The sequence below is a fragment of the Pelophylax lessonae genome, assembly GCF_965119305.1.
Source record: "Pelophylax lessonae genome assembly, chromosome: 2".
NCBI classification, from domain to species: Eukaryota; Metazoa; Chordata; class Amphibia; order Anura; family Ranidae; genus Pelophylax; species Pelophylax lessonae.
Genome location: NC_138769.1, coordinates 73,417,853 through 73,438,788, shown reverse-complemented (window position 1 = coordinate 73,438,788; position 20,936 = coordinate 73,417,853). Strand labels below are relative to the sequence as shown.

The 20,936-nt window shown below is 38.9% G+C and overlaps 1 protein-coding gene across 11 annotated transcripts in view; it reads left to right on the top strand.

Moving 5' to 3' along the window:
* Window positions 1-20,936, top strand: part of ROBO2 (roundabout guidance receptor 2) — a 1,381,003-nt gene that overhangs the window by 1,263,023 nt on the left and 97,044 nt on the right. For all 11 annotated transcript variants that reach the window (XM_082246200.1, XM_082246196.1, XM_082246202.1 and 8 more), the window contains exons 14-16: window positions 432-663; window positions 12,841-12,965; window positions 17,952-18,123. In XM_082246200.1, the coding sequence (XP_082102326.1) occupies window positions 432-663; window positions 12,841-12,965; window positions 17,952-18,123 (529 nt within the window). The remainder of the gene's footprint in view (window positions 1-431; window positions 664-12,840; window positions 12,966-17,951; window positions 18,124-20,936) is intronic.

Sequence of the window (20,936 nt, the reverse complement as noted above, 5' to 3'; positions counted from 1 at the left end):
GTTGCAGCCATGTTATTACAACTTTTGGTATCTTATGGTGTCTACTATATAGAAGCTCTCCTAGTTTCAAGAATATGTGTTCATCTTTGTTCTTTAAAATGCGTGTCCAAAGATTGATACTTTTCAGAAGGGCATATCCTTGTGCTGAAGTTTCTTAAGACTATGTCTATGAGCAACAAAATGTCTGTTTGAGAAACCTAAAGTGTACGCTGCCACTCCCTGACTTAGGGGTCACATCTTAGTTGGGTGTAGCAAAGCTGCATGCATTCAGTAGAAATCACTGCCCTTGAAGTAGCATGCAACCTGGCCAAAATTGTAAAGCTTTTTATTGGCAGCTTTATTCAGGGGTGCTTGCCTTGCGGCAGATTCTCTTTCATGTTGTCATTGCAGTTTCATTATTTATAATGCTCTTTTATTTTCTATTTGTGCAGGTTGATCGTCAGTCGCAGTTCATACAAGGATATCGGGTGATTTACAGGCAGACGTCAGGTCTGCAGAGTCCATCTGCGTGGCAGAACCTGGAAGTGAAGGTTCCAGCTGAGCGCAGCACTGTGATATCCAACCTGAAAAAGGGGATTACTTATGAGATTAAGGTTCGACCTTATTTCAATGAGTTTCAGGGAATGGATAGCGAGTCAAAGTCAGCCCGGACAACGGAGGAAGGTAAGAGAGCTCCATGAGCTGCATTCATTCTCCTTATTATAACTTCTTTTACAGAATTGGAAATTGACTGCTCTCCTTTTTTTAATACATAAATGGTAAAATCTTTCTGCTGATGACCACGGAATTTACTAAAAGGATTATTGATTTCTGTAAAGGAATTAAACCACAACACTTTCCATCTAATATTATATTTACATTTACTGTGCAGCTGGTGCAAGCTACTGTGTTCTGTTATCAGGATTTTTCAAATAACGAGGCTCAGGGCCTTGTCCACACACATCAATTTCATCATTTTCACCCAAGGAAAATTTCCTAGGGGAACATATCAACGTTTCCTGCAGCTTAAAGTGACTAGCCACTTGGATGGCCCTAGTCACTCCCAAACACTACATTTTTAGCTGATATTGATATTGGCAATTGCATAAAATATGCTGTTATAAGCTGATGAAATATAAACCTGTCATTTTAGGAAGGTGCTGTTGCTTTAACTGAGACAACATCCAATGGTGTTGTTTAAATATATATTATCTGTTGTTATCAGTAACTCTTACATAAAAGAAATCTAGAAGGGAGCCTTGCTTAAGAGCTATTTTTGTAGCAACACATGAGGGGTCTTAACAGGAGTTACATACATCATAGTTGTCCCTAGAGGACCTTAGAGCTCCCTGAAACCACAGTGTTCAAAAAAATTGATGATATTGTGTGATTATGTAATTGGGCCCTGCAGTATGAGGCAGACACAGTGCCAAGTATGCTATAGTTTTTTAATAAATCTTACTAAAGATTTGTTTATAATTGTTGTGAACCCTGTTGGTGGGATTTCTGTGTTTGAGTTAATAAGTCTGCACATCTGAAGCTGCCATTATGGAGTTCCCACTCTTCCTGTTGAAAGTTTTTTGTATTTTATATTACTCATTCTAAACTGGGATTCTGTGGAACCCTAGGTTTCATCCAGAGGTTGGCATGGGCTCTTTGAACTGTGGAAGACTGACCTCTCTTTTGATGTTGCCTAAATAGTACTGGGGCCAATGCCACTTGGCAGAACCAGCAGCATGACACCAATGATCTCTGTATCTGTCTGTAAGGGTGGCATTCTGACCTACAGTATAAGGGGTAAGGGCCGTTTTACCCACGAATCCTCAATTAATTGATTTTAGTGAGAGCTCTGAGACCTGAAGTTTTATTTTAAGGGTTAGTCTTGGGTTAAAAAAATGTTAGGAAAAGCTGTTATAGAGTAAACAGAAGGAGTTTGGCAAGATGGATGAGAATACCAAAAACTTCAAGATGGAGTCAAGCATTATGGTAGGAAGATCTATCTAATAAAGCATCAAAGACATATAAGAAACCATGGATTGACTTATCTCACCTTGCTTCACCTGTTACTTGTGTGACCTTTTAAATGTCTAACATCTTTATTTTGTAGCTTGAATAAGAGTAGTATGCCCAGTCTTTGCAAGCAGTGCATCATTTTTGTGGTCAGACAAACATTGGGTCATGTACGTGTTTTTTTAGGAGATAATAAGTGGCATGCGCATGAGCTGTGTGTATGTGTGTATGAGCTGTAAATCACTTTTTATATTATTGTGCCAGACAGATGGGAGAGAACACTATGATAAGCCCTAACACTACAGCAGTGCAGTTGGGGCACAGATCACAATTTTCACTGTTTCTTTGTTTCATTGTTTTCACTTTTCATTCAGTCAGATGACAAGCTGTAGCCAGCCTAGAATTAATACAATTAGGCAAGAGACTTCTTGTACCTTTTGCTCAACTAGACCCAACTTGGGTAGTTTTTTTTATAAACTCAAACCTTTGGACTTAAACCCATTCCTGAAATGCCCCTGTTTGGCAAAAACTTACATAGAAATTGGTAGTTACTTTATATACACAAATGGTATCAATAAGAAGAAATCATTTTCCAAAAATCAAGACATACAGAATTTGTTTCCCTTTATAATACACTTACCAAACTTCCTTACTTCAATTAATTGTTATATGGAACGGCATGTGTCTTTTTCTTTCACTTTATGGATGGCTCAAGAGGTGACATTTTCATTTATTGCTAGGTTGTAGAACAAGTGTGGTAGTAATTTCATACATTAAAGGACACTTTAAGTGCCACTAGACTTGCAATATTGAGCAAGATTTTTATGGCTCTTTTTGCCCAGAGATACGTGAAAGTCACAAGGCTCGATCTGTTGCACAGATTAATGTAACCTTCAGCAACGCTACCTACTGCCATGGCTTTCTGGCGTCTGTGATAAATAATTTTATCATCTGTCAAATGTCATCAAACATTGAAGGTAATCGGTGTCGAACTGCTCTGGCTGCAGAGTGATTTCACAGTTTACAAAGTTTGACATATTTGCACTCAAGTCAGCCGGCAATAAAATATTGTATATAATGGCAAAAATATGTTTTATTTACTTTGCCCTTGACATCAATTTAAGCATTTTCAAGGTCCCGGTCTTAATATGAGGAACAGAAATAGGTGATTGTTGTATATTGCTGGAAGTTGTAGCATGTTTATAAATTCAGAGGAAATATTTAGCTGACAGAAGATTAGGATGAACTCCAGGCAGCTTTGAAAAGGTCCCTTCAACTCAATAAAATGTATATATTGGGTCATTAATTGCTTTTTAAATACTTCTTATATGAAGCAGTTTACATTACATTGAATGTAGTAGAAAATAGACAAATTTAAGAACTTTAATATGAATATAGACTTGTGTCTCAAAGAGGTAGTTGAGGGGGGGGGGGGGTTAAGTCATAATGTTTTATAATGCACCACATACTAGCACATTATTAAAAAAATTACCTCAAAATTAAGCCCCCCCCCCCCCCCCCCCCCAGCAGCATGCTTCCACAGCTGAAATGGTTTCCATATTCACTTGGTCTTCCTTCCAGGTTTGCAGGCTCCAGCAGTTTGAATGGCCAGGCCGTGATGACGTCACTCCCAAACATGCATGCGGGTGTCATGGTCATGGCACAGCACTCTCAATGAATGGAATACTGCAGTATGCTGTACATGGACAGCACAGTCCGCATGTGCCAGTGAAATCACTGGCTGCTACAAATGTGGATATTGGCTAAATGGTATGCGTTGATAGAAGGTTACTCCAGAGGGGGCACAGAGAGTGATTTTTATTGCTGTCTGTGTCTTTCTAGGCTATTGACACCCATTTCCCTCATTCTTTATCTTAGGGCCCTTTCACACTGATCAGTTTTTCTTCCCTTTCTGCCTTACCAAAAGCAGAAGAAAAATGCATAATGCACAACCATAAAAATTCTATGGAACTCTTCACACCAGTCAGTAGGGATGGACTGGATGTCCGAGTCGAACGCTCAGCGGCAAGTTCACCCGCTGATGAGTGCCCCATAATGCACTGCACGATTGCAGTGCATTAAAAGCTTATGATTGGGCAAAGCATGCACGTGACCTGTATGCTTTGTCCAATCACAGTACAATGTCCTGTCAGAGCCATGATTGGCCAAAGGCAGAGTGCCTTTAACTAATCATAGCTCAGGGGCTATGTCCACACCCTACACTATATAAGGCTACTGCTTACACAGCAGCTGTGTATAGTGTGTGATAATAGAGGTTAGGCAGTGGATAGTGTGTTGAGTTAGTTTAGTGCAGTCAGTGTAGTGTTCAGGTTATACCCCACTTTTAAAATGTATAGATACGTTGTAGTCCTGGGTCCCCTCTCAGTGCTCCCCAAGTTTTGTGTCCCAGTCACTTATAGCAGTGCCATGCCAAGCTGACCAAGATTTCCCATAGACGCCAATGTTAAAGACAGGGAGCAATGCCATGCCAAGCTGGCCAATATTTCCCATAGACGCCAATGTTAAAGACAGGGAGCAGTGCCATGTCAAACTGACCAATATTTCCCATTAGATGTCAATGAGCACTGAAAGCTGAAAATTGGTCTAGGCAGGAAGGGGCAGAAAGTGCCCTGTATTTTAATGGTTTAAGCGGTGTTCCAGCCTCCCCTCTCCCCCTCCAAAAATTAAAAATTAGCAGCTACACATACTGTAGCTGTTGACTTTTAATATTAGGACACTTACCTGTCCTGGTGTCCAGCGATGTCGGCACCGATGTAAATCCATCGACAATCAAGCCCCCCACCCGCAGAGCCACACAACCACAGCCCAGGGTTGCTGAGAAGAGGTTCTTCTCCCCATCATCATGGAGATAAGGTGCTTTGGGGGTCCCTATGAATGGACCATATGATCTTGCTGTGGATCAAATCCGATCATATCATATGGTTCATTCATAGGCCATGTGATGTACTCTATGTATATATGTTGTCATCTGTATGACTGTGTTCTTTTTATATATACTTTTTTGTATTTTTGAATAAATATGGAATAATCTCTTTTAACTCATTTTGTCACTTATATTTTGGGCACATTTAAATCCCCATATCCAGGGTGGTGCATACATCCTACTCTCTCCCTTTTCCCCTTTCCCTTCACTTTCTCACCCATGTTCTATTCCTCACCATACCTGGTTATATATATTGCATTTTTAAAAGTGCTGCATGCTGCATTTTTGCTGCATGTTTCTTGTGGTAAAAAAAATGCAGCAAAAACGCACCTCCCTATTGAAATGAAAGGAAAACGCATATAAATGCACCTGCAGTTGTGTTTTTGATGCATTTTTTGAGTCAAATATATATATATATATATTTTTTTTTTTTTTTTAAAGGTTCAAAACGCACTGGAAATGCGGCAAAAATGCATATGTGTTTACCGCATTTTTGCAACAGAGCAGTGTGAAAGCAGCTTTAGTGTCACAGAAATGAAAAGTGGGGGGATATCTCCATTAGGGTCATAGACAACAGTAAAAGTCAGACAAAACCCTTCCCATGGTATTTAAATCTTGACATTTTTTTGGGCTAGATTTGGCTTTAGATTGATTAGATATTTTCAAAATTCATGCTGCACAGAAATTTTCAGGATAAAAATTTGTGACTAAAGCCCCGTACACACGTACCGATCGGCCGTCTTTTGTCCCCGGGCTGTCGTGTCTGCTGAAAAGTGCAAAAGACTGCACACGAATTTTGTCTGCCGACTGCAGAAGTGATGTCATGTGATGGTTAACTTTCCCTGTGTTTTTTCTTTTCTGAGCATGCCCAGTCTTGCAAATCTGCTGTCTGTCGGACGAATTCTGTACTGACTGGCGAACAATCGGCTGTTCTGGTGTCGGCATACAAAAATTTTAATGCTTGCACAACAGATTCTGTTCGGCCGAAAGTGCGCTGTCGGCTGTCGGAAGCATCATACTAACAAGCCGAAAATCGGCCGATCGTTCGGCGGCCGAACATTTTCGGCCGACAATCGGTACGTGTGTACAGGCCTTTAGATGGGCAGATGTCTCAATGAGACAGTGGAAAGAGACCTGCTTATTCCCCAAAGAAATGATTGGTTGCCAGACTATACAGAAGTTTCCCAATACTGGACACTGTTGAACAATTTGAACTTGTTTTTGCCCCTAGGCAAGTCCTTTATGGTCCAGTCCCCATCCAGTCTTCAGAGACAATACGCCTTAAGCCAATTTGTTTACTTCATCGACAAAATTCAAATCCAATCAAAGCTGCAATTGCACAAATACATTTGGAAATACAACAAGTTCCAACTAAACTCTAGGCAGACACACAGCTCTGTATTCCTTATTATATAATTTAATGCATTGTTTTATTGCATGTAGAACAGCCACCTAAATTTGACCTGGTATCAACTTCTCTCACTTCCTGTACTAAAGAAATCAGACTTGGAGAGGGGAAGTAGTAAAAGGAGACTCCCAGCTGTGCTGCCATGTTCATGTGCTAACAAGGTGTACACTAATTGAGGGAAGGAGGAGAGTGACAAATGAGCTCATCAGTTTGTTGCTTCTCCTTTACTGTCTAGTTGCAAGCTGGGGGAGGCAGAAGACCGGTAAATATTATTTAACTGCAGAGAGAGAAAAACCAGGTCTGCCAGCCAAGGCCCTGCTTTGTTGCAGAGGGTTCTAATGAACTGATTGGACAAAATTCCAAATCCTTTTGGCAACTCTTAAATATATTTTTCATCGTTTTTTTTTGCTCATTGTATGGAGTTCAGCTTTAATTATTAAAGCTGCCAATGACCAAAAAAAAAAACTGTGATACTATATTTTTCCCAAATTTTGCATCAATATGATGTAGTTTTAAACCATGACACCAATTTATTGAATCCTTGTAAAACCAGACTTTTTGTGTTTACTGCTTTTTCCAGTTCTTTAGGCTTTCTGTGCAGCACAGTAAAAGCTAAGCCAGCATTGATCGAGCAGTGTTTCTTTTATGGAAAAAGGCTTGAGCACAGCTTAGAAAATAGCTCAACACAAATTGTCAGTTTACACTTTCTTTCAAATAAAAATAGCAATCTCTTGAGAGCAAGCAGACCGGCCTCAAATAAAAACCACCGAGAGTGAGATGAACAAATCAAAGGTAGTTGACACCTTCCAAACAGGGCCAAGTTTCATTGGATTACTTTTTATATAGAATGGTACTTCAAAGGCCACCATCCAAAAATTAATTTCCCCGCAGTTAGACTTTTTATCTGGAGCCGGTATTTGTCACCATCCTGCGTGCATCCATCTCCTACCTCTTTGGCCTTGCAAAAAGTAACAAATGGAATCCACTTTTGTCGCCCTGGAAAAAAGATGAGCGGCGATTTGGGTTCTTGCACATTTGTGGAAAGCAGCTCAGTAGTGAAATAATTGACCTGTCAACTCTCGGCCCAGTGTCTCCGCAAAGCCAGCAGCAAGGGAAATGAAAAAATGCTTTAAAAAATGTTATTTTGCAATGTGGTCTATTTAATAACCACAGCATCCCCAGACAAGCGCTTTAATTTATATTGCTGTTTGAGAGCCAGGATAAATATAAAACCACAAGAGATAGGTATCTTCAGGTATATTTTTTCAAATACACAAGCCTGTGTGTGGCTCCTTCAGTGCAGTGCTATAAATTAGATGCTACTTGATTTCCACAGAGTCCTATAGATAAAGGAGATTCCAGTTAAAATTGTTCTCTTTGATCCAAATTTTATGCTAGATTTTTTATTAGAGTGTAACTCTAGGCAAGCAGCTAAATACACGTATTTCTATACTATCCCACTTGCAAAATATTGGTCATTTTTCTCAGCCAGTCATCCCTCCGGATAGATTATGTCCAAGGGCAATACCGCTATTCAGGGTCTGAAGCTTTTTTGGCTTACTTTGTCAATGTTCTACCCCAGCCCACCCTTTCATGAAAAACCTTATCCTGAGGTCTTCTTATGTTTTACTCCTCCTGTAAACATGCCTTAGCACCTCCTATAAGTCCCTAAGGGGTTGATTTACTAAAACTGGAAAGAGCGAAATCTGGTGCAGCTCTGCATAGGAACCAATCAGCTTCCAGATTTTTTTGTCGAAACGTATCTGAACAATCTGAAGTTATAAGCTGATTGGCTACTATGCACAGATGTCCCAGATTTGGCACTCTTCAGTTTCAGTAAGTCAATCTCCAATTGCCTAAAACATGCCGGGATCACTCTGCACAATCCTGAAGCCTGACTGGATGACAGTGTTGGCACTCTAAGCCTACTTTGTAAAGGTTTATAGATAAAAACCACTATCACAAAATTATTATATCTTGATAATGGATGGTAGTTTACAAATATAATAATAGTATTCAGTATTTTCACATCACCATGCCTTACAGGTGCCTCCAAGGAAAGTTGGTCACACAAAATCCCAGAATATGCTCCACGATGGGTTGGTATGTGCTGTCTTGGGATTTAAAGCACCTAGCTTTCCCGGGAGGCAGCAGCGAGGTATGGTGACTTTACCTGTTACTCCCAGAACTTTCAGAACCCAGGAGGATTTTTTTTATCAAAAGTTTACTTTTAAAATGCTTTTGTAGAGGATTTGACTTTGTGAGTTAGGCTTTTAATAGAGTGAAACCTTCAAGTTTCTGCATGTTCCTGCTTCTTGTACATTCTTATCTACTATTAAGACAGCCCAGAAAAAATAAAAATATTTAAACCAAACTCCTTGCAGTGTTACAATTAGTCACAACACTTGTAACTGTCAACGGACAGCTTGGTCTACATATATGTGAATGTAATGGACGTCTAAACAACTAAACAGATCATTGTTGATGTGTTTTGTGGACTGTTGATTTTTTTTTCCTAAAAGTTTTCACATATGTTTTATAGTTTAGTTTTATCAAGTTTGTGTGTGATTTATTTACCTGTGTTTATGTGGTTATACAGTATGTGGTTACACAACAAAAGCTGAATGCAGCTTTCAAGACAAGGAAAAGCAGGAAGCATTGGGAAACTTATAAAATAACTCACCTCAGCTTACTATGCATTTTTATCCTTAATAGTGAGATGCAGTTGACACATGCCCGTGTGTCTATAAAGCCTAGATAGGTTATATGAATGTATTATAGGAAATAATAGTCTGAAGGGTACAGTCAGGTTAGTTGACCCCTTATTACTGATGTTGCATGTAACTATATTTACTTACTGTTTGATCCTTACAACTGCTGTATATTTGCCTTATATATGTTAGGGCTCTTTTAGTAAAGCAGATCCCATTGCAGCATGAAATATTGAAATAATGTCACTTGAAATCCACACAGGAATCCTATTTGCAGAAACCCTTCTGGCTCAGTGAACGTTTCTGCCTAATTGTTTTACAGTCTCTGTGTTTAATCCTTGAAACAAGTGACATCTGACATTATCCAGACATGTCATTTATGTAATCAGCCAACCAAGATGGAATGGATATAAGTTTTATTAGGAGTCTCCAACACTGATGCTGAGAATTCACCCTTCTAATCTGTAAATAATACAGAAATGAAAAGTGAAAGTGTCAGACTTTCATTGCTCATAACAATATATCTGTTTGTATTTTTCCAATGTTTGTTAAAAAATTAAAATTAAACTTGGGTGGGGGGATGTTGCAGGAGTTTCTTTCAATCACTTTTTATAACCTATCCACTGAAATGGCAAAATCTGTTTGGCTGTAGTGGTCAACACAGACACTTTTCTTTTATTGACGTTTGTGATAAAAGGATTTACCTGTAAAAGTCAGGTTTCCATACAGTAAAATAATGACAAATCCTATTTGTTATTTGCTTTGCTTTTTGACAAACAGATACTAACCATTTGCTGTCCACTGGCTGTTATAGTCCTATGAAGAATCTCAAAACAATTGGGGTTTCCCAGAAATGGTGGCCTTTGGCACCAAGAGATTGGTGTTGTTAGTTTTCAGCGTAGAATGCGATACCCTGTACTAAACTTTAACCGCCTTATAACCCTAACATTAATGCTTCTTGTAATTCCAACATTATCCCTCCCTATAACCCCAATTTAACCCTACAATTGACCCTCATTGTGAACCCTCAATGTTAATCTAACATCAACCTTCCCGGTAACCCTAACCCCTAACATCGCCCCTTCATTGTAACCCTAACATCAGCCTTCTCTGTATCCTGACATTAACCCTTCCTAAAACCCTAACATCAACCTTCCCTATAACCCTAACATTGACCCTCCCCATAACTCTAAAATTAACCTTATGTAAAGATAATAACACAGTTATCTCCTGCTTCAAGAGATTTTCTGGAAAGCCAACACCTTTGCAATAGTCAAAGCAGTTGAGTATATTTGGCAATTCATTTGGAATGAGATATCAGTCACAAGTTAAGTAAGCAGTTAACTTTCTAGCAGCCATGCCAACTCAAAATACTGTATCCAGGGAGTTGACCTTTAAGAGTTAGTAATATACATGTAATTAGAGATTCAGATGGAATTATTTTTCGAATAGTGTATTTGCAGTGACAGGTATACACTTGCCTATTTTCTATATCAGCCATGCAGGTGTGTAATTAAATGACTTGTAATCACTTGAGGCTTCAGCATGAGAGTGAGATCCTCAGAGTGATGATACTTGAGGTGGAAGTTTGATGAGAGAGGAAGACTGAATAAGTGCACACAAAAGCCAAAGTTCTAAACCTGAGAGCAGTCTGGTAGTATGAAAGGAGCAAGGAAATTAGTCTCAAAGCAGAAGAGACTCTGATGAAAGCAGCCACTGTCTGACTTCTAGACCCCATACCAGTTCACTGTCAGTTATAATGTCCAGCAGCAGTGACAAAAAGTAGTAAACGCTTTTGGATTAGCATGATAACCATGCAATTCTTCATAAAGAGAGGAAGCTTTCCCAAAAAAAAATTATAGAAATAAAATTAAAGTGGATAAAGGAGGAAGTTTAGATTGTCTCTATGTTCTTTATTTTTTTAACGCTCCCTCAGAAGAAATGTCCTATGCAGGGCAGAAGTTGGCAGCTAGGGAACACTGCAGTCTCTGTACAGTGATCTGACATGCCTGATCCACTCTGAAATAATTTCTGTCTTTTTTAGAAAGCTACAATTGGGTATTAATGTTGTAATGTAAAATATAAAACATACACTGAAACATATAAGCTGAATCATGTTTATAGGCATACAGTGTTTAATAGCAGATCAAGAAAACAAAAATAAACAGTGACTTTAGCTGATATAAGGAAATAAAAGCCAATGGCTTCACATAAATACACCAATTGTATTATGTTTTCAAAACAAATGCCTTGACTATAGAAAGCCTGCGGATCAGAGCCTGTAAATTAGAGTTCCAAAGGGTGACTTCCTTCCAGCAAAGCATTTTATTGCAGCTCCTTTGTTACCTACTGCACTCACACATTCAGGACGGCCTTAGCTGTGAAAAACTTCAGAGGATGAAGGAAAGAAATCAATAGATATTTTTGTCTGCGGAGTCTGTGCTGTGCAGATCGGGTATTGATCTGAAATTGATTAAAGAGCACTGTTGGACCCACAGTATTATGTACACTACAAAATACAAATAAAATGGCAAATTCTATTTCATACAACAATGATGCCTGTTTGAAGGTTACCTGTACTGAGAAACATGGAGGCTACCATAGGTGACCTCCTTGAGCCTGGGTGTTCCTTGCATTATTCGTTTGAAAGACTGACCTGCAAAATGCATACAGATCAGGAAGGTCAGGACATCTAACCTGCATGCTTCCTATCTTCTCCCATTCTCTCCAATCATCTTCTCTATCATTCTCTTCCTTGCTTCTCAGTCTCTTCTTCTCTCCATTCTCTCCTTCCCTCTCCACTATCATTCTCTTCTCTCATTTCCAATTCTTTCACCCTTCCTCTCCTATCTCCTGCTTTACAATTCTATCCCATTTGATCATTTCATCATCTCTACTTTCCTTACCTTTCATCTCTTGGCTTCTTCAGTAGTCTCCTCTCCCATCCCATCTTCTCTTCTCCCTTCTTCTCCTCTCTCTACACTTCTCCTTCATTTTGTCTCATCTCACGCTATCTCTTCTGCCCCTCATTTCTCCACTATTCCTTTTCCCCATTCGCTTTTCCTTTTTACCATTACTTCTATCATTCTTTCCTTTTCTTCCATTTCCTCCATTATTCTTCTCTCCCATTTTCTTCTCTTATCACCTCTCTTTTATTCTATCCCTCCTTCCTTTATGCTCCAATGTGTGAGGGAAAAACTGCACAGTGCTAAGAGATGGTGCAAGAACCATGGACTACATTTTTGTCAGCTCAATTTTGAGGTCACCCAGGCATGATAATATTAAAAAAAAAAAATGCAATTTATTGGGTGAAACTTAGCTACCAAAATGGTTTAATTGTTGCATTGTTATGTTTTACTGGGGCACCCTTCATGGAAAAATATCCAGCATGACAGTATAACTATTCTGCATGATACATGTGGGAGATTTTGGTGAACCTTGAACAGTTAATATTCAGTAAAAATAAACATACAACATAAAGTGTGATAGATAATCATAATAGCCTTTAGCAAGAGGATAAATATGGAATAGAAATTGTGTACAATGTTAATAAAGAAGCAGATTTTTTTGAAGACCAAATAAGCCGAATGTTGTCCCTTTATTAAACAGATGTTATCGTAACAGCTAATATTTCAACCTCACTAGCTTGCTCTGTTTGCATATTCAGGTCTGCAGGGAACACAAGCTAAGGGCTATGCCTGCCTGGATATACATGAGGTTACTAAAAATGAGACTTCAGCTTGAAGGATTAATGTCTCTTTCTCTATTTTTCTGTTCACCTGCTCTAGCCCCGAGTGCTGCACCGCAGTCTGTCACTGTTCAGACAGTCGGGAGTAACAATAGCACAAGTATCAGCGTCTCCTGGGACCCACCTCCTCCGGATCACCAGAATGGAATTATTCAAGACTACAGGGTAAAGCTATTTCCTTCTTTACAAACATCAACAAAAATTCCATTGCACCATTTCCATTGACAAAATTGTAAATGGGCAAAAATATTATTAAAGTCCTACTTTTAAAACAGAAAGTTAAAATTTGCATATATATTTTTAAACTTGCTTTGAAAATTGCTGTTGGGAAAGGTTGCATTGCATACTTTTGTAATTAGCTGTTTGCCTGGAATTTAAATTAAAGTTAAAATCCAGAAAAATGTCTAAGCAACAAAAAAGCTAAATAAAAAAACTGAAATATTAATATTTAAACTGTTCAACCTTTCAAGGAAATTTTAACTCTGTTTGGCCTGTCTGGTTATCCAGGCATACATTTTTTTCTTTAAATTGTGGATAGTGTGGTAGAGGGTTAGAACCCCTGTTGCGTTTTTACTGCTAAAAAAAATTCATACATTTGGGTTGGCTATTTTTTGAAGGCATCACATCCCCAGTGTATAAAATATTTCACATAATACTCTTTTGAAAGTGGACTTTTTGGGTGCCCAAGGACTACACATACAATTTCATAAAAAATCACAATATTAATGACAGCTTCTTTGGACACATTATTACACATGTATTCATATATGTATATAATAATGTTTCCAGGGATCTTTAAATAGGAGAAGGGGGGGGGGCAGGGTCATATAACCTGAATTGGGTTCTTTTAACATGTTTTTAACATAGAAGCTGTCAATAAATTTGTAATTTGTATGGTATTGTTTGTGTACCTAAAAAGTCTACTTTCAAAAAAATATATATATTGTATGATATTTTTTTATTGCTAATCGGTGCTCTGTTAGAGATTTCCCCTCTCTTTTTGTCCTGATGACATCAGTTTTGCCAAACAGCAAGCGAAAAGGTAAATCTTATTAGTACAATAGTGAACTAAAACCCTTGTTAGCTTTTTATTTCTGTCTGTGTCCCTGTTGCAGATTTTCTTTAACTCCCACTTCACTCAAATTAAAGTGCTATTAAACACAAAAAGCAAACATTATAACAAACATACATATCAAGCAAACATATAATGCAGCTTACCATTTCTTAGATGTGAGTGCCAGTTCACACTATAGCGGTGACAGATAATGCATGTGATTCGCAGCGCACTGCTCTGAAAATCACATGCGATGTCTGTGCGTTGCGAATTCAGCCATACAGATTGTATGGCTGAATTTGCATCGCATTCTGACCAAAGTCGCACAGGACCCTTTTTTTGGTCCGCACCAGAATCAGATCGCATGATCATCTTTTACTTTATTTTTTTTAAACCTTTATCCCAACAGAAAAAAAAAAAAAAAAAAACACTTGCTGTAACTGCTTATGAAGTATTAGTGCAGTTTGGCTTCAATGTGTTAATGTTTTCCCCCAGACTAACAATGCATCTGTCTAAATGTGCCCCTGGGCTCCTTCATCCACAGTGGATGCACTCTAATGCAGGAGGTGTGTTACTGGCCAGATCACTAGGTGAAAACAGAGTGAAAAAAGCCTAAGGAAAAAAAAAAACATATCCTTTTTTTTTTTTTTACCTCCTTAAAGTGTTGTTACAGGGACATTAGGTTAGGGAAACTCACCTGTCTCCTCAAAGTCTAAAATCTCCTCTAGTGTGTCTCTAATGTGTGCAGTGCTCACAGGCCCCAAGGAGAAGGGGGCCCACGGTACATTCCCTGCATATATTAGGGAATTGATTCAGAAAGCACTCCTTGCTGCAATATTGTACTTTGACTTGCAGTTCAAAGGAGATCCAGGTATGCACTCTGAAGGGGGCAGGTGCAGTGCCAACAATACACTGATTAAGTATGTAATATAACTTGCCTGCCCTTACATTCAGACCAATTTCAGTTGTTGTAGGCCAAGCTTTTTCTCTCCAGTCCCCGCAAGCGATTCCAAATAATAAAACATATTTATAAAAGCAATAAAACCAATTGTAAAGGTCTGGGATCTGAGGAAAGAGATGCACAAGTGTTTATTGGGCACACATCAATGGCTTGCACCAAGTGCATATAACTGCTCACGCGAGTGGTAGGGGCCCAGTTTATAGTCTTGCACACAAGCCCACTACATTCAGAAATGTCCCTGCTTCAAATTCTACCAATTACATTTTTGCCACTCAAAGCATTTGGTTGATATTATTTGAAATATTATGAAATTATGATCTGGTATGAAATTATTTTTGCTACTACAAAAAACCTGTACAAAGATAACCTAAAAGTGTAAAGGACAATTTTTTTTCCCCCACGAGTGTGCAGTGATACATTTCAATGTAATTAAAGTACATTACAGACAAGCATGTTATTTTTACCTCTCCTACAGTAAATGTAACATGCTCCACCAGATTATTCTCTGTGCAAAGAGTCTAAAATACATAGTCATTATGTGTATTTTTATTTGGGCGAGATCAATATTGCATCAGGATTTATTAACCCCCATGCAGATATTAACCTCAGATTCACCTCTGTCAATACTTACCAATTCAGTGAATTTATCTGGATAGCATGAGCATTTTGGAGTCTCCATATTAGATTTAAAGCAGATTAACATATGATTAATTTCTGACTAACACTGTTAACAGTCAAAAACCATTGAGAATATTATCTGCTACCTTAAATAAAGCGAAAATTCAAATTGATGCCTGCAGTTTTCTCATGGACGGTGCCAGAAAGTGTAATTACAATGGAAAGCATTAGGGAAAAGGTATTTTGACTGGATGGCTTGCACAGCAACATTAAAATGATTTATCAGTCTTAGCAGCAAAGTATGCATATGTTTTTTTTCTAATCTAGATTTTCTGAGGTTATTTTTAGCAGTTTTCATAAATGGTATCTTGCGGTAAAAGCAGCTTATGTATTTAATAAGAACATTAAAAAGCAGTGACGATTAATAAAATGTATTCGTGCTGGTGAAAGATGACTTTTGGGTTCTGGTTTTAGATGATTTGTATGTCTGAATAAGTTGTGCTTTTATTGCTCTTGTCTGTCTGGTGCCAGTCTTTTGGATAATTCTCCTGATGTTCCTACCAATTGAGTTTTCTTTGAAAATAAATTGTCAATGTGCAATGAAAATTATTCTAGGTTCAGTTTAGTTGGAGGTTAGTTATAGTAAATCATTGGAATTAACTTCTCTTATTTGCTACCTGTTGGTTTGTTCACTGTACAGTTTAAAGCATTTGGTTGTATTAATAGATAAGTGCAAAAATGCACCAGTGGAATTGTTAGCTGATAATGTTAGGTGCCCCGGCTGCACTGTTATCAATTTCCAGCAAGGACTACAAAAAACCTTCCCCTATGTTATAGAAAAGAGTTAAAGAGGTTGTAAACCTCAGAAAAAAAACAAAAAAAAAAACAAACACCTGAAAGACAAACACATAATGAGCTAGTATGCATCGAATACTAGCTCAATACGAAATACTTACCTTAGAACGAAGCCCCGTAGTGCCACCAGCTCGCCTCTCTTACGGGTTACACGTTCGGTCACCCTTCTCCCAGGTTTGCGGCATCTGGCCATCTGATTGGCTGGAGCCGTGATGATGTCACTCCGACGTTCACGGCACAGGGCTCTGAAGGAATGGCGCGAGCGGCCGTTCCTTCAGAGCGCATGCGCCAGTGATGTCACTGGCTGCATGCAAAGTAAATATCTCCTAAACGGTGCATATTTAGGAGATATTTGCAGTACCTATAGGTAAGTATTATCATAGGTTTACCTATAGGTACAAGTTGCAGAGGAGGGTTTACTTCCTCTTTGAGGGAAAGACATCCTGTAGTCCTGTACTAGGGTGACAATGCCTCATGGATACGCTGTGATGAGTGAGTATTGTTATGGGTTTATTTACTAAAGCTGGAGAGTGCAAAATCAGTCTCACCTCTGCATAGAAACCAATCAGCTTCCAGGTTTTATTGCCAAAGCTTAAAGTGATACTACTGTAAAGTCTTATTTTTTTTATTTTTTTATTTTAAATGTAACAAACATGTTATACTTACCTGCTCTGTGCAGTGGTTTTGCACATAGCAGCCCAGATTCTCCTCTTCTGGTCACTCGCCAGCGCTCCTGGCCCCTCCCTCCTGCACAGTGCGCCCTAAGGAAGCAGCTTGCTATGGGGGCACCCGAGCCGAGCCGCAGCTCTGTGTTTCCATTTAGACACAGAGCCATTCAGCCCTGCCCCCTATCTCTCCTCATTGGCTAACTGACTTTGATTGAGAGCAGTGGGAGTCAATGGCAGCGCTGCTGCGTCTCAGCCAATCAAGAGGGAGAGTCTCTTATGGCCGATCAAGATGGGGCTCACGTAACTATTAGGGGGACTGCTGCACACAGAAGGTTTTTTTTTTTTATCTTGATGCAAATGATTCATTAAGATGAAAAACCTTCTGCCTTTAGAACCACTTTAATTGAACAAGCTGAGATTAGAATCTGATTGGTTTTTCTGCAGTGAGACCGATTTTGCATTCTCCAGCTTTAGTCAATAAACCCCCTTTAGTCAATAAACCCCCTTAGGACAGCAAACATATTATTGCCAAGTCAACCAATGAAAATAAAAGAAAATAGACTGAAAAAAACACCATAAACTAAAGACTAGTATATTCTTGTTCTTGGGTTTAGATATGTTGTACCCTACAATATGCTTTTAAAGGACATTTGAACTGTTTATGGAAAATATTCTGCTGGTAAGTAAACCAGGGACCTTAACTCTGCAAAGACTAGCTAGTTAGTTACCTATAAAAATAGTTATTAGTAGTTCCCTGCACAACTTAGAACATGAGCAGAGAGAACACTTTAAAAATGGCTGTTAAACTTGTATAATAACAGGATATGTCTACAAATGTAACTTCTAAACAAATCTCCGGATAAATGTAGTGAAAACCTGTTATAACTTAGGAGTGTCCATAAGGACTTTGTGAAAGGGCAAAACAAAAACAAAGCTAAATGGGTAATCTGTATTACGTGTTGCCTAGTAAACGCATGTTTTCTTTACATGTATAGATCTGGTGCCTGGGCAATGAGACACGGTTTCACATAAACAAGACTGTAGATGCTGCAATTCGCTCAGTGGTGATTGGTGGACTCTACCCTGGCATTCAGTACCGTGTTGAAGTGGCAGCAAGTACAAGTGCTGGCACTGGGATAAAAAGCGAGCCACAGCACATACTTATTGGTAAGGCTTAATAAACTGTTGTTTAAATGTTTTGTTTTAATTTATGCATTTTGCGTTTGTGCACTTTGAATTTGTGCTATAATTCTGATTTGTTGATTCAAAACATTATTTACTTTACTGTATAAAAGGACTGACTGACCTGCTTCTGGATATGCACATGGTCACTTTTGACCACTCTGGAATCTTTGGCACACGTGGCAAGCTTTTGAATATTTTGAGGGCAATAATGACTGCTTTGAAACTATATGAACACCAAGCACATATCTGTAGCTAGCCCTGAACAACTCATCAAAACTGAAATAAGAATTATGGCCAAAGAGGGTCAGCAGTAATGGAAAGAGAGAAGGAGTTGTGACAGATGCAGGTATGAGATCCCTGCCCTCCTCACTAACTCGTGACAAGGGACCTGCCAATCTCACACCACGCTGTCACTTATGTAACAATGCCACTCTCAGTTGCACCCTGCACCAAGATTTTCCAGGTCGCGGGACCACAATCTAGGTGCCAGCAGGCTGAAAGCGGTTGTCACTGGGCTAATTAAGCAATTACCCTTTAAATGCCACCACCCCTGTGTGGTCCGAGCAGGAGGAAGCTCGTAATTCTAGCACTACCAATTATGATTTTAGAATAATCGTCTGTAACACACACTGTCACCACAGACAGGTATGTTCATAGGATTTATTCTATACAGTAGCACTCTTCAAGAGACAGGTTCTTTATCAGCTTGCATTAAGAGTGTAGGGGCAAGGTTAACACTTTTCAAAATATGGATTTAATAATGAAAAGGTCAAAGTTGGTGCAGAAATAAAATATTTACAGAAAAAAGGTGTTTCAAAGAAATAGAGACATAATTCAGCAATAATAAATAGAAAACTAGGGTAGAATTTTGGAGGAAGAATACTTGCACTCAATGGTATGGCTGCTATCAGAGTTGATGAGCTGGGTGTTATTGGTTCTCAAACTTGACAGATGTTCCTGCGTTCCTGCTTTGAAGGTACCATGAGAACTCTCTCAACTGGTTAGGTCTCCTTTTTTTCTCTGGGATAAAAGGGGTGTTGACAGATGCCCCTGACCAATAAAACGGAGTGTCCCTTGGCTATCCTGGGTGTATGACAATATCAGGTCCCTCCTCCACAGACAGTTTAATACCACTATTCATATCTTGTAATATGTACCGGTTGCATTCTTGAAACTGATAGATTATTGTTCAGCATTGAATTTCACATCCAGGGATACTAAAAACACGGTAGCTCAGATAAACTTGTCACCCAGGGAATATCTGACAGCTATCTTTCCTTCTATATGTGCTAGTTTGGTCATGTATGACCTTACCTTATTTCGCTCAGTACAACACATCTTATTCAAATATATACTTAATATTAATGTGTTATGTTCCTGTCTGAGTTTATGAATCATGTGTGGATTTGTTAAGTTTTGAACTGGGCAGAGCTCTCTGATTACCTTTTATGATCCCCATTAGTTCTGGGTATCCTTAATTGATTTGGTCATAGTTTTATGATAGGCCTGGACAGAAGAAACAAACATCCTGCCAGGACTCAATTAGTGGTTTACAGCTCTGTACAGGCCTAAGCGCTAGTTTCTGATGTCTCTGAGTTGAGATAACGGATCTTTTGAAGTGTAAAATCTATGCATTCAATGAAATAAAGGAGGAGGGAGGGAGTAATATCACTGGGGCAATGTGTAACTGTTCTGCAAGACTGTCATGGCTTACTATGATAACTGAACAACATGGCCACTTGCTACAGCTTTTTATGTGTCCAGTACGTGATATCATTACAGGAGTAATATGACATTTTAGAGTATTTGGAATGAGTAGATTTGATAGGTTATATTTCCCTGAAATGTTGGCAAAAATCGGTAGATTTCAGCAAAATGTCAAAATTTTGGAGAAAGTGTTGGCATAATTTGAAGGGGCAAAATTAAAATGGACCTTGGTTTTTTCATGAGGCAGTAAGGTTTAATGGCCCTGGCATTAACCACTTGAGCTCCGGGAATGTTTACCCCCCCTTCATTACCAGGCCATTTTTCACGATGTAATTGTAAAACATACCCAATAAAAACATTCAAAAAATCTAATTTCTTCATCAGTTTAGGCCAATATGTATTCTTCTACATATTTGGTAAAAAAAAGTCCCAATAGGCGTAATTTGATTGGTTGTGCTAAAGTTATAGCGTCTACAAACTAAAGGATATTATTTTTTTTTTTTTTTACTTATAATGACTGCGATCAGTGACTTATAATTTAACTAATCAAACTAATTTTACACATTAATGGGGACCAGTGACACTAATGCAGTGATCTGTGCTAAAAAAAATGATAAACTGTCACTGTACCAATGATACTGGCAGGGAAGGGGTTAACATTGAGGCGATAAAAGGGTTTAATGCAAGCCTAAGTTGTGCTTACTAACTGTGGGGGAGGTGCTTTGACTAGGGGAAGGCTAAGCAACTATGTTCCTGCTTAGCAGAAACACAGGATCAATACATTCCCTACTGACAGAACGACAATCTACCATGTTTACATAGGCAGATTGTTGTCCTGCCTCTGTATTGTGTAATCGGTGGGTGCCGGCAGACATTAAGTCTGCGGTTCCTGCCGATGGCCTCCAGCTGTGTATAATCACTGTGGGACTGGGGCGTCGGTGCTGCGCCTGCGTGCCCCAGACCCGTAAGTTATCTGGCACAGATTGGTCGCCTTGCCCCCCCTGCCGCAGTAAATGTACGGTGGGCAGTCCGCAAGCAATTAAACTATCATAAATAAGCCCATAAATGCCCTGAAGTAAAGAAAAAAG